This window comes from Schizophyllum commune (genome assembly GCF_000143185.2).
Source record: "Schizophyllum commune H4-8 unplaced genomic scaffold SCHCOscaffold_3, whole genome shotgun sequence".
Lineage (NCBI taxonomy): Eukaryota > Fungi > Basidiomycota > Agaricomycetes > Agaricales > Schizophyllaceae > Schizophyllum > Schizophyllum commune.
Genome location: NW_026089540.1, coordinates 1 through 12,920, shown reverse-complemented (window position 1 = coordinate 12,920; position 12,920 = coordinate 1). Strand labels below are relative to the sequence as shown.

Here is a 12,920-nt window from a genome sequence, read left to right as displayed (position 1 = left end):
CTAAATCCTTTGATAGCTTCCTCGACGCGCGAGAGCGTTTCGGAACACGTGTTGCGGCGAACCAGCCAGTCGCCTTCGCCTACCCCCACTTCGGACGGCTCGCAGACTATCTCCTCTCGGGAGAGTTTTCCACCTAGACCACCAACCCCACATCCCCGCGCACATGCGATGAGCGCCATGAAAGGCGCGAGTACGAGCGCAGCGGGTCAGACGCCCGCTACGGTGGCGCTCGAAGCTCAGCCGCAGGAGACGGAGGCTCATCAGCACGACGTGGCCGGACGCACCTCGCCGGGAAACTCAGAATCCGAGGAGGACACGCGGATGGCCACTATCCGTAGCGTGCAGGCGGCCTTCAATCTAGTCGACGACCCCGCGAATCCAGATGCAGACCTCAACTCGCCGCGAAAGCGCATAGACTCGCTGATCCATCAGAAGACGTTGGAGAAGGAGGATATCGTGGACAGAGGGGTGCAGAAGCTGCCATCCGTGCACCCCGAACCGCGTTTCGCGGTCAAGACTGAGGTCCTCAACTTCGTGAAGCAGACCTTTGAGGAGGTCCAGGACGTGCTGGACGCGCTGTCGCAGGCGGCGAAGCCAGATATGACCGACCTGGACTCGAAGCGCTGGGTAGTCGACCGGAACGACGTGCTCATTCGCAACCTGACGCATGCGCGAACCTTGTCCGCTCTGCATCTCGCGTGGTCGGCCATCAGCACGCGAGCGGCGGTGGCCCTTCAGGAGTATCGCAAGATGAGGACCAGAGCGGAAGCCCTAGCGCAAGGCCGTCACCCCCCTTTCATGTCGCCTATCACTACGCCTTCCAGCGTCTACCGCGAGCTCGATGAGATCTCGAACCCCGAGGAGCAGTTGAAGTACGTGGTCGGCGCGGTGCCGGGATATAAGGACAAAGACGATTACGACCCGGATGCCCCGCGGGCGTATAGAAGACGCTTCATGGGAAGGACCTTCGAGGAGATGACGATCGTGCCGCGAGAGCTGAGCCGCGCGTTCCCTGAACGTCGTCCTGAGTGGAACCCGGCCCTCAAGTACTACGTAGACGGGGAGCAGTTCGAGCACGATGGCAAGTCAGAGACAGGAAACCCTCTAGCGGGCTACCCTGAGTTCGTACCGCCGAGGAAGGGCGGTAAAGGGAAGCAGCGAGCGGAGTTTCAAGACGACTCGAGAAGCGGTACCCAGTCCGAAAGGGAGAGGGAGGACTCGTCGAGGGAGAGGAGACATACGCGCTCGAGAAGCCCGTCGCGCGAGGAGCGGTCCTCTTCTCGGCGAGAGTCGAATCGTCGCGATCGTTCTCCTCGACGGGAACTGTCACCTCAAAGGCGGCGTCAATCGGGCATTGGAGCTCTCGCTGGAGACTTGAAGCCAACCGCCTACGTACCCCCTCACAAGCAGTTCGGTTTTGAGTCGATTTCTACGGCGCGCTACGCGCGTAGGGGCGAATACAGCTCCAGCCGCGAGAGGGACTCGCCACCGCACCAATCCAGATCGAGGGGAAACGCGGACGACTCGGACTGGAGAAGGAGGCCTGAACGCGACAAGGAGCGACGTGACTCTAAGCGCAAACTCACCAGCGGCCCTCCGAAGCAAGGAAAAGGAGGTCGTCGAGATGACCGTCAGAGGTCTGGACGGAGAGGTGGCGCACCGCCTGACCCACCAGACGGCGACCCAGATGGCGGGGAAGAGGAGGACAGCGACGACGGACGTGCCAGAGGAAGGAGGTCGCCGATAGACTTGAATGATGACTTCGACGAAGACGACATCCCCTACGGCGACAAGAGCCCAACCATCCTCTCCGTGCTGAAGCCCGACGCAGTTCCCGGATGGGACGGGGATAAGGAGACCGCTATCGACTACCTGTGGTCGGTGTATGAGTTAGCGAATGGAGGAGGAACTCTGCGACGAGCCGTGGGATACTGGCTCTGGTTCAAATTCGAGAAGGGCTCCGCCATTCACCACTGGTACATGACCTTGTCGCCGGAGCAGAAAGCGGACATGCGCCGAGACGCGTACGTCTTCCTCGACGTCATCAAGCGCGACTACCTGGGAGAGCCCTGGATTCAGGACATTACCACCGAGTTCAGGCTGCAGACATTCCGCGATCACCGACACCGCACAGAGTCGCCGAGTGCCTTCCTGCATCGGAGGATTCTGTACGCGAGATCACTCGACCTCGCTCCGGTCAACTCGCCCGCCGAGATCTCTCTCATACTGCGAGCCGCTCCCATGGAGTGGAGCATTATTCTAGTCCCGTCTACCATTCCCTCTACCGACGCGCTTAAAGCCCGGGTCATTCAATTCGAGAAGCAGCTACTCACGTCGGCAGATATCTCCAAAACCTCGTCTTCATCGCATGACCTGAAGTCCCAAGTACTGAATGTCTTGCGAGATCTGCGACACGCCGCCCGAATGAACGCGAAAAAAGGCGCGGTTGCGTACGATGCGGAATGGGCATGGGAGGACGAACAATCTGAGGCGGCGGAAGATGGGTCGACTAATGATCTCCTTGCGATGGCGGTCAACTTAGTCGCTTCTCGCGACAAGAAATCGCCTCCGCCTCCTCCCATGTTCCCCGCGCGTAACGATATTCGCAGCAAAAAGAAGCCGCCTACGCCTTGTCGGCCCTGTGGAAGTCCCTTCCATTGGAATCGGGACTGCCCGCACTATAAAGAGTGGAGGGATCGTCGGGCGGCAGAGGCGCACAGCGTGGATGTGGCGGATAACGAGGCTGAACGGGCCTACGAGGTCGCTTACTTCCTGTCGGAGGTGCAAGCGGGTTTTGAATGGGCGATCGCCGAGTCCTCTAGGGAGGAGGAGGGATGTAAGCCCCAGGAGAGCTGCGAGGGAGAAGGAGTCGCTCTAGTGATAGAGACGCACAGCTTCGCAAACCGTATAGAAGAGATTCCGGAAGAGTATTGGCACGAGGGCGAAGTTTTGTCTCCCGACTCGCCATACCTTCTTGAGAGCATCTACGAGAGCGAGGCCCCGCGTCTGGAGAGGACGGGAGCGCGAGAGGAGGCATACGCGGCGGGGAAGCCGCCGGCAGATGACGAAGTGCCCCCACAAGACCGACCGCCGGACGTCAAGGACTGGCCGAAGCCCTACGGCGCCGAAAGGGTGCGAATCCAGTCTCGGCGAGTCCGACGTCCCCTGGGACGAGCAGCAGCCGGCACTGCGGTGTTGAGCGTCAAGGGGTACGTACTGTCGAAGAAGAATGGGTTGAAGAAGCTGCGCGTCGATTCGTGCGCGAGCCTATCCCTACTGAGCGGGAAGACGTACGACGAGCTGGACAACCCGCCGAAGATCCGCCAGGGAGCGAAGATGCGGCTGTGGCAGCTCACCGACAAGACGGTGTCGATACGAGGGTATGTCCGCCTGCCGGTGCTCATCATCACGGACGACGGGACCCTGCTCGAGGTGGAGGTCGAGTTCTACGTGGTGGAAGGAATGACCGTACCGCTGCTTCTGGGAGAGGACTTCCAGCAGGCCTACGAGCTGTCCGTGACTCGTAGCCTCGAAGAAGGCACGAAGATCTCCTTCGCCAACTACCCCTACGTGATCACCGCCGAAGGAGAGCAACGCGATCGCGAATTCGAGGAGGTGGAGAGGGCGTACGTTGGCGAGACCACCCCGAAGCACTATCTCAAGGGGGCGTACCGGCAAGCCTTGAAGAGGCGACGCAATCGGCGCAAGCAGAGGATCGACGAGGAAGAAGGCATTATCCGCGCGAAGGAGAAGATACGTCTCAAGCCGGAGACCGTGGTACAAGTCGAGGTCTCCGGACCGTTCGACACTCCCGGCGAATGGGTAGTGGAAAAGGAGCTCATCGCGTCCACGAGCGAGAGGCCCTTCGCCATCCCCAACACTCTCATCTCGTCGCAGCGCCCGATGATCCCAGTAGCCAACACGTCCACCGTGCCGAGGTTCATACAGAAGGGAGAAGCGCTGGGAAGAGTCCATCGCGTTGACGAGTTCTTCGACAAGCCGAGCACCCGGGAGGAAGCGGAGGAATTCAGTCGACACGCGGCCTTCCTATCCACCATGATCGACATTAACGCGAGGAACGGCGCGCGGGGCGCGGGCAAGACCGAAACAAGACGCAAGGCGAAAGTCGAGACGAAGTACCGCATGCCAGAATCCAGTAACTACGACGCCTGGTGGGAAGGAAGGCGATCTTTCCCTATGCCAGACGCGGAGACGTACACAGCGTGGCGAGACTCCTTCAAGGAAGAACAAGAGCGCGCTGGCGAGTCAGAGGAAGCGGAGCAGGTCGGCCCAAAGACCGCGGAGATGCCCGAGACGCAGGACATCTCCTCTCGGGACTTCCTGAAGGAACTCGACGTAGGGCAGCTTCCTGAACACTTGCGGGAGCGGGCCTTGGCGATGCTGCAACGGAGGCAAGGAGCGTTCGCGCTGGACGGCCGGCTGGGCAATCACCCCGCGATGGCGAAGATTCGAACGAAGGAGGGCGTCGAGCCGATCGCACTGCCCATGAGGGGCTCTTCGCCGGCGAAGAAAGCGGTAATGGACGAGCAAATTGACAAGTGGTTCGAGCAAGATGTCATCGAGCCGTCGCGCAGCCCATGGAGCGCGCCGGTAGTTATCGCATACCGCAATGGCAAGCCTCGGTTCTGCGTGGACTATCGAAGGCTGAACGAGGTCACCATTCCCGACGAGTTCCCCATCCCGCGGCAACAGGAGATTCTCGCCTCACTTTCGGGAGCTCAAGTTCTGTCCTCTCTCGACGCTTTATCGGGATTCACGCAGCTGCGTCTGGACCCACAGGACGTGGAGAAAACAGCTTTCCGCACGCATAGAGGGCTGTTCCAATTCAAACGCATGCCATTTGGACTACGCAACGGCCCATCTATTTTCCAGAGGGTTATGCAGTCGGTGCTTGCGCCGTACCTGTGGCTCTTCGCGTTAGTCTATATCGACGACATCGTCGTGTACTCGAAGTCGTTTGAAGAGCACATAGAGCATCTGGACCAGGTTCTTGGAGCGATCGAGGAAGCGCACATTACCCTCTCGCCGAAGAAGTGCCATCTCTTCTACGATTCGATCATCTTGCTGGGGCACAAGGTCTCGAGGTTGGGGCTATCCACGCACTACGAAAAGGTCAAGGCCGTCCTAGAACTCAAGCGGCCGAACTCGGTATCAGAGCTGCAGACCTTCTTAGGGATGCTCGTATACTTCAACACATTTATCCCCTACTACGCCGACGTTTGCGGCCCTCTACACGCGTTGCTCAGGAAAGGGACACCTTGGAGGTGGGGAGCGGATGAGGAGTACGCATTCATACAGGCGAAGACGGCGCTACAGAGGGCGCCGGTGCTCGGTCACCCAATCGAAGGAATGCCATACCGGCTGTACACGGACGCGTCGGATCACGCACTAGGATGCGCATTGCAACAGGTTCAGCCCATCAAGATTGGAGATCTGAAGGGAACACGTACCTACGAGCGTCTGCGAGAAGCGTACGACAAGAACCAGCCCGTACCGCAGCTGGTGACGAAGCTGTCCAGCAAAGCGCAGGACGTGAAGCCGCCTGGGAAGTGGGGGGCTACTCTCGACGACACGGAGGTGCAGATTGAACGCGTCGTAGCATATTGGTCGCGAACCTTCAGAGGAGCGGAGGCGCGCTACAGCACGACAGAGCGGGAGGCGCTCGCAGCCAAGGAAGCGCTGGTCAAGTTTCAACCCTACCTCGAAGGCTCCTCCATACTTCTAGTAACAGATCACAGCGCGCTGCAATGGGCTCGCACGTACGAGAACAGCAATCGACGCTTGGCGTCTTGGGGGGCAATATTCTCAGCGTACCAGCCGGGGCTCGAGATTATACACCGCGCAGGGCGGGTGCACTCCAACGTCGACCCTTTGAGTCGAATTCCGCGGGAGCCCCCCGCCTTCGTGTCTCCGCGACCGCCAGAGACCCCGCCTCTTCAGACGGATGCGGCTACGGCACTGCTGAGGGAGGAGATGGCTTCGCGTGCAGCCGCGCCAAGGGCGTTCGCAGGGCTGTCGCTGCTCGACTGCGTGGAAGAAGGGCCTGGAGCTTTCGCAGCAGAGCTTAGACGGTCTTCTCGGCTAGCGCGTCGGGGGGCTGAGGGCGAGCAATGGACTACGAGCCAGCGGGAAGCACAGGCAGAAGCAAACCAGGAGGTCGAGTTGAGAGAACAAACGGGACAGTCGACGACGCCGGAAGAAGGCACGGCAGACGCGCGAGTCGAGCAGACCATCAACCGGGAACAGGAGGAAGATGACGAGCTCGAGAGGGTACCAACCAGAGCCGAGTACGAAGCAGCATTCCGTCGGCCGCCAGCGCTGGTAGCGCACATCGAAGAGGACCTAGCGCAGCGATTCAGGCAGGGTTATCAGGAGGAGGCATATTGGGCAAGACGTTACGAGGAGGCAGATACGCTTTCGGCTTCGTGGACGCCAGGAAGGCGGTACTACAAGTCGGAGGACGGCTTGCTGTTCTTCCTGGACGCAGATTACCTGCCGAGGCTGTGCGTACCGGACGCGCTGGTCGACGAGATCCTACTCAAGGCGCACGAAGAACCGATGGAGGGAGCGCATACCGGGGTAGCGAAGCTATGGGCGCGACTTCATCCCCGATTTCACTGGAGGCACATGAAGAAGCGCATAGAGGGATTCTGCGAGACTTGCGATGCATGTCAAAAGGTCAAGAGCGCAGCTTTCACGAAGTACGGAACCTTAATCCCTAACCCGATACCGATCGCGCCCTACGAATCGGTGTCAATGGACTTTATTGTGGAGCTTCCGGAATCGAACGGCTTCAACGCCATAATGGTGGTGGTAGACCGACTGACGAAGCACGCCCAGTTCCTGCCGACCAAGACGAAGATCAACCGCTTCGACGCGGCGCGGCTGTTCGTCAACAACGTGGTGACGAGGTTTGGAGTACCAGCGAGCATCGTCTCGGACAAGGACCCGAAGTGGACCTCCGAGTTCTGGCAGCACGTCGCGAAGGAGCTGCGGACGAGCTTACTGATGTCGTCGACTCACCATGCGCAGACGGACGGGCAGACAGAGATCGTGAATCGGTTCCTCGAGACGATGATTCGAGCCTACGTCGCGAAGGACAAGAAAGGCTGGGAGCCACTGCTTCCCATGCTGGAATTCGCATATAACTCGGCCGTGCATAGCTCTACAGGGCAGTCTCCATTCTTCCTTCTGCTAGGCTACCAGCCTCCTTCGCCGCTGGACCGCGCGGTGCCGAACCAGGCAGGGAAGATCCCCTTCTCGAGGCTGTTCGAGTCGCAGAAGTACTTGCAGGAGCTCAAGATGGCGCACCAGGCGGCAAGGGATGCGATAGCGGTAGCACAAGACGAGCAAGCGCGCGCGTATAACAAAGGAAGGAAGCCTGTCCCCGAGTTCAAGAAGGGGGACCTGGTACTCGTCAATCCGCACTCCTTGGAATGGGTAGAGGCCAAGAACAAGCCGAAGTTGATGCAGCGTTGGATAGGACCGTTCGAGATCGCCCAGCAAGTCAACCCGAAGGTGTACCGTTTGAAGATGGACGACCGTTACCCCGGTATCCCCGTCTTCAACATCGAGCATTTGAAGCGATACAAGCCGGGCCAGACCACCGTCGAGGACAAGCGTACGAAGTTGCCAACGACGAGGGGAGACAAGATAGCGACCGAAGAGTACGAAGTCGAACGCATCGTAGGCCACCAGTGGGACGGCAGGAAGAAGAAGATCGTGTACCAGGTGCGCTGGAAAGGATTCGGGCCGTTCTATGACACGAAGCAGGTCGAAAAGGATCTGAAGAACGCGCCCGACGTGCTGGCCGAGTACAAGCGGGAACACGGTCTATGAAAGGGAGATGAGTAAATTATAATAGAGCCGGCCGGCGAAGAGAAGCAGCGTCGCGCACGTGCAGGTTCCGAAGTTACATCGATGTATCGCCTGTGAATATTCTGATCGATTTCCCTTGCTCCCGACGACCACCAAGGGCTCTGAACTGGCGTTCGACGAACGAGTGTGGGCAGCCAACTCTGAACTCGAGCGCGGGGAAGCGGGTTACGGAGAGCCGTTCCTGCAGACCTAACAGTATGGTGTCCTTCTCAATCTTCAAATCGCTCGCCAACGCTCCCCGCTACGTCGCCAGTCGAGTGGGGGGATATCTCTGGGGATCTGTAGCAGCCGACCCCGAGGACCTGCAGCATATCGACGTTGATCGACGCCGATCGTACTGGGGGGCCCGTCTGCCGATACGACTCATCGACTGGTTCAACTACGCGCGACCTTGGGACGGCTACGCTCCGTACCCCGTCTTCGCCGCAGACGACATCCTCCGATGGCTGGGCGACCTGCCGAAGGGGCATTGGCAACCGCAGACTCGAGGTGGCGTCAGGATCGGTGCATCCTTCCGGGTCGGGCTGGCGCAGCTGTCAGAGCAACTGGAACGCGCGTGCAAGGACATTGTCGACCATGTATTTCCCATCTTCGACCGCTACGGCGAGCGCGAGCCCGATGCCCCCTTTACTCCTTACACGGTTACTCGAGAGGAATTGGACACGGTTTTCGAATCAGCGGAGGAAGGCTTGAGCTCGGTGCAGGAATGGCAAGCGAGGCTACTCTCCAACGTAGGCTTCTTAGCTTGGTTCACGGCGAGCATGGACAGCTGGAAGGACTGTATGGGGAACGAGACACGGGAGTTCATCATCAGTCTAGCCCTCGAGAGCCGCCCCCTGCGCGGATACCTGATCAATCTCGCCGTCGACTACCCTTGGATCGATATCGCGCAGCTGATAGAGCACGAAGTCCCCTTCCACTACATCTGGACGCCTGCCGCGCATTTCGACAGTCGGTACCTCCGAGCCTACCCGTTCTTGGTCGCGCGCACGCTCGAGTGGTGGAAGCAGAAGGGCGTGGAGCCGACGGACGACGACATCCTCCAAGGTCAGGGTGACCTGCGAGCCGTATGGGAGTACGATCGCCTCTTCCAATGCACGGCCCCTGAGGAGCTACCCGACGAGATACACCCCGATGACCGCCGCAGGCCTCTGCCCACCGACTGCACTTACACCATAAGACTGTACGAGGACTGGCACGAGTTCGAGACCGCGCGGGTGGACGTAGTCTCGCGGGTAGCCGACCGCTACGCTGTCGGACGCCCTCGCCGCCCGTTGGTGAAGGACGACTCGCGGGAGGAGCTTCGGGTATATGCGTGGCTGGCGAAAGGAGCGAGCAAGGACACGCGCACGCCAAAGGAGAGGGCTCAAGACCCATCCTGGAGAATCGACGAGACGCTGTTCGACTTGCCCGAAGTCATGACCCGAGGGAAGGGCGTGAATGGTCGAGAAATGCGCCGCTATCGAAATGCACCCTACCCCGAAGAGATGCTCCGCGACGAGAACGTGACGGATGATGAGGACAAAGTCGTCCAAGCCCTGGAGGAGCAGATCCTGATGGAGGGGCTCTGGAAGGACTCGCCGATACCGAACCGCACAGGTATGACCGCTGAGGGAGAATGGGAGAGGGTTCGCGCTTTCATCCCCGCGATCGAGTACGACAGCAGCAAGCAGTACGACACCATCCCCGAGATCGAGACCGAGATCGGACCGGAAGACATGGACGTCGACCGCCCCGAGGAAGCCAAGAGCAAGCCAACGCTCATCGAGAGACTATCGACCCCCACGGCGAGACCAGTAGGGACGTTACGCGACCGGATTGGACAGAGAGTGCCGGATAACTGGAGACCCCCCGAGGAGAGGACCCGGGCGCAGTCGAGCCGGGAGCGACAGGTCATCACTGCGGCAGGTCCCTCCCGTCGCAGCGCCTCGCCTGAGCGCCGAGGAACGCCCTCGCCGTCACTACTAGCTCGATTCCAGTCGACGTCGACGGTGGAGCTGGGGGCGTCAATCTCGTCACGTAACACGTCCGAGCTATCTCTAGCGACTGACCTCCTCCCGCCGTCGAGCTCACGGATCATCCCGCGTCACTCTAAGGACTGGTCGGATGCGTGGAGCAAGATGAAGCAGCAGCTGAGCGCGATTGGACTCAAACTCACGGGGCAAGAGCATCCGCGAGCACGGCTACCTCACGACGCGGTGACACTAGCGGAGGAGGTCAAGACGGAGGGCTACCTGTTCTTCGAGCGCGCGCAGGACTGCGTGCGATTCTGGATCTGGATGCTGGAGAACCCACGGGCGCGAGCGGAAATCCTGGTCGAGAAGGCTATCTGCGCTGGCATCCCGCTGACGATAATGCTCCCGGTCACCTACTACACTATCGAGCCCCCGCGGAAGCCCGTCTCGGATCAGGAGAGTCACTACATAGAAATGGTGGAATTCGGACAGGGGGGAACCAATCTTTTCCTTCGTTGGGTCTCGGGAGTGAAGGACATCGCCCGCCGGCCACACGCGGCGGCGATTTACCTCAAAGGGGGCTACGTAGCGCGCGTGCTCGAACGATGGGCGGCAGAGGAACTCCCCCCCGACTGGGGGAAGGGGCCGTGCCTCAAGACCCGAGACACTTTCGCCGGGAAGTTGCGCGGACCCGGCGCTCCAGTCCCCAAGCTGTTCAGCGACTACGCGGCGACAGAGGAGATTAACTACCTGCTGGGGACTATGAAGGCGATACCGGGGCAGGGGAAGCAAGACGAGAACACGGTGCGCTCTGCCTTTCCGCCGGCGGACCTGGCCGAAAACCCTCGTCTCTGGCCGAGCTGCGGGGAATGGACGGTGGAGGAGGAGAAGTTCTTCCAGTTCATCGCGGACAAGTTCGAGCACGGACGATGGAGCTTGCCCTCGCGGAAGCAATGGCGGGAAGTCCTGAGAGACCGCGCCCGGTCGCGACGCCCGCGCGTCGAGCTCAAGGACCTTCTCGATGAGCAGGTGGTAGATGACTGGCGGGACTATCTCGGAAGGGCGTACGCCGCCGACCCAAGCTATCTGCCGATCGCCTCGCTGGGGGACATCGGAGAACCTACGCGTCTATTTTACGACTGAAGGCTCGCTGCGGAGTGGGGGGCTTTGTGAGGGTTCTGGACCTCGTGAGTGAGGGACTCCTTACCGAGCCGTCTGTCGGGGGTACCTTTCTTTTCTTTTTGTTTCTACTTACGGTTACTACGCTTTTCACCGCGCATTCGGCTCTTGGACTTGCACTTATGCTACGCTGGCGCACGTGCCGGCCTCCTGACCGCCTCGTGCGCCGTCGCGGACTTACGTTTGGTCACGGTGTTATCTAGTCACGATATTACGAGAATAGCACTTTACTTCTTCCCAACCTCTACATCCCGCGGCTACGCCTTGAGGGCTCCGCCTACTAAGAGACGCCTGACACGGAGAGCCGGTCAGGTGTGAGCGTCCGAGGGTTACGGATAGCCGTTCCCTCACTCTCAACCTCGCCAGTAGGCGACCACTCTGCCGCGCCACGTGGCGTCTTCGTGAGAGACACCCACCAAGCCGCTAGGCTCTTACACAAAGCATGCGGCACCCCCTGCCCATTCAATTCACTATTCCCCCCCCCTCCCCATCACCCCATGTCTCCCACCTCGCTACCTTCTGTCAAGGTGGGCTGGTCTTCATGCGGAGGGAGCTGAGAAGACGCGCTAACCATGCAACAAGCGGCTCGGTTGACAACGGCACGTAGGGGAGGGGCGAAGAGGTAGGGATGCGCATTTTCCCCTCGTCGAGAGATATGATTCCCTTAGCTACCTCTCCCTATGCGTTTACGAGGCACTACAGTCGAACCCCTCATAACGCGTAACCATCGGAGCGCACCCGAGGCTCGACTGCTCGGACCCTCTGCTCTGAGAATTATATACACTGGGAGGTATACACCCCAAGAATTATATCCGAAAGATAGTTCAACCCAAGCGCGCCTACAGCGAGCCTCGGAGGCGCTCCGATAGGTATGCGTTAAGAGGGGCTCGACTGTATACCTATACAGGAGACAATCCAGTATGTTGCCAGCTTGTGCGTGCGTGCATCCCTGATGTCAACGCGCAGGTTCTTCAGCGACTGGAAGCGGCCTTTCAGATAGCTGATGGCGTGCTCGGACCGAATCCGTAGTATAGATACTTGGTTGTTGAACGCCGCGTTCTCGGGATCATCACGCTCTGGTGCTTTATAAGGTGCGACAGCCCATTCTGAGATCTATACGTGAAGTTGACGGTCAGCATCTTAGTTGTGTGCACATCCAATGACGTACTGGGTATGCAGAGTCCGCCCACACCCACTCGCCTTCCTCGAAGATGTCAGCGTGCTCTTGCGCAAGACAAGTACTACTCCCATGCGATAGCTTCATGCGCGCTCCCAACGTGACCGTACCCAAAGTCGATGATACGCAAGTTCGGAAGGTTGACTATCTGCCGGTCCCGGTGAGCATGTGGCGCTTTGTACAAATGTTCAGCGAGTAGCGACTCTTCCGATCGAAGTAACTTTTACCCATACCACACGGGACGCCTCGCCAGGGGCACCAACGTGCCGTCTACAAAGCACCATCCCCCACGCCACGCCCTGCAAGAGTGCTCCTCAACCCACTCCTTCACCTCCTCCTTCTCTTCCGCAGTCGGCAGCCGCACTACCTCCTGCATAAATCCCGACGATGGGCGCAAGAGGGCAGTAATCACGGGCTGGACACTCCCCTTCCCTATCCCTGCCAGTCGGCCGTGGCATGCCAGCCGGCGGCATTTCCGTCGTGCCCAAAGCGGTACAAAGCAACGGCGAGCTGCTCTTCCACCGGGGCTTAGTGTGCGGTGGCTGAGTTAGGGTTAGGGTTAGGGTTAGGGTTAGGGTTAGGGTTAGGGTTAGGGTTAGGGTTAGGGTTAGGGTTAGGGTTAGGGTTAGGGTTAGGGTTAGGGTTAGGGTTAGGGTTAGGGTTAGGGTTAGGGTTAGGGTTAGGGTTAGGGTTAGGGTTAGGGTTAGGGT

At 59.6% G+C, this 12,920-nt stretch overlaps 7 protein-coding genes across 7 annotated transcripts; 6 read left to right on the top strand and 1 right to left on the bottom strand.

Moving 5' to 3' along the window:
• Positions 1-168: 168 nt before the first annotated feature.
• On the top strand, positions 169-1,665 carry SCHCODRAFT_01075289 (uncharacterized protein; the record flags this gene model as incomplete). The annotated part of the gene is made up of 1 exon (XM_050340977.1): positions 169-1,665. A coding segment is annotated over one exon (1,497 nt), but the record flags the coding sequence as incomplete, so codon positions are not given.
• Positions 1,666-1,797: 132 nt separating this feature from the next.
• On the top strand, positions 1,798-2,331 carry SCHCODRAFT_01052346 (uncharacterized protein; the record flags this gene model as incomplete). The annotated part of the gene is made up of 1 exon (XM_050340939.1): positions 1,798-2,331. A coding segment is annotated over one exon (534 nt), but the record flags the coding sequence as incomplete, so codon positions are not given.
• A 249-nt stretch (positions 2,332-2,580) lies between these two features.
• On the top strand, positions 2,581-4,510 carry SCHCODRAFT_01170181 (uncharacterized protein; the record flags this gene model as incomplete). Its single annotated transcript, XM_003034094.2, has 3 exons — positions 2,581-3,626; positions 3,714-4,125; positions 4,361-4,510. 3 exons carry the CDS (start codon positions 2,581-2,583, stop codon positions 4,508-4,510), a joined length of 1,608 nt encoding a protein of 535 aa, XP_003034140.2.
• Positions 4,511-6,309: 1,799 nt separating this feature from the next.
• Positions 6,310-6,594, top strand: SCHCODRAFT_02480477 (uncharacterized protein; the record flags this gene model as incomplete). The annotated part of the gene is made up of 1 exon (XM_050342784.1): positions 6,310-6,594. A coding segment is annotated over one exon (285 nt), but the record flags the coding sequence as incomplete, so codon positions are not given.
• A 945-nt stretch (positions 6,595-7,539) lies between these two features.
• Positions 7,540-7,860, top strand: SCHCODRAFT_01055873 (uncharacterized protein; the record flags this gene model as incomplete). The annotated part of the gene is made up of 2 exons (XM_050340948.1): positions 7,540-7,573; positions 7,679-7,860. Coding segments are annotated over 2 exons (216 nt in total), but the record flags the coding sequence as incomplete, so codon positions are not given.
• A 236-nt stretch (positions 7,861-8,096) lies between these two features.
• On the top strand, positions 8,097-10,997 carry SCHCODRAFT_02723470 (uncharacterized protein; the record flags this gene model as incomplete). The annotated part of the gene is made up of 1 exon (XM_003034092.2): positions 8,097-10,997. The coding sequence occupies one exon, from the start codon at positions 8,097-8,099 to the stop codon at positions 10,995-10,997; it is 2,901 nt and encodes a 966-aa protein (XP_003034138.1).
• Positions 10,998-11,909: 912 nt separating this feature from the next.
• Positions 11,910-12,297, bottom strand: SCHCODRAFT_01092035 (uncharacterized protein; the record flags this gene model as incomplete). The annotated part of the gene is made up of 2 exons (XM_050341008.1): positions 11,910-12,146; positions 12,202-12,297. 2 exons carry the CDS (start codon positions 12,295-12,297, stop codon positions 11,910-11,912), a joined length of 333 nt encoding a protein of 110 aa, XP_050201426.1.
• Positions 12,298-12,920: the final 623 nt, after the last annotated feature.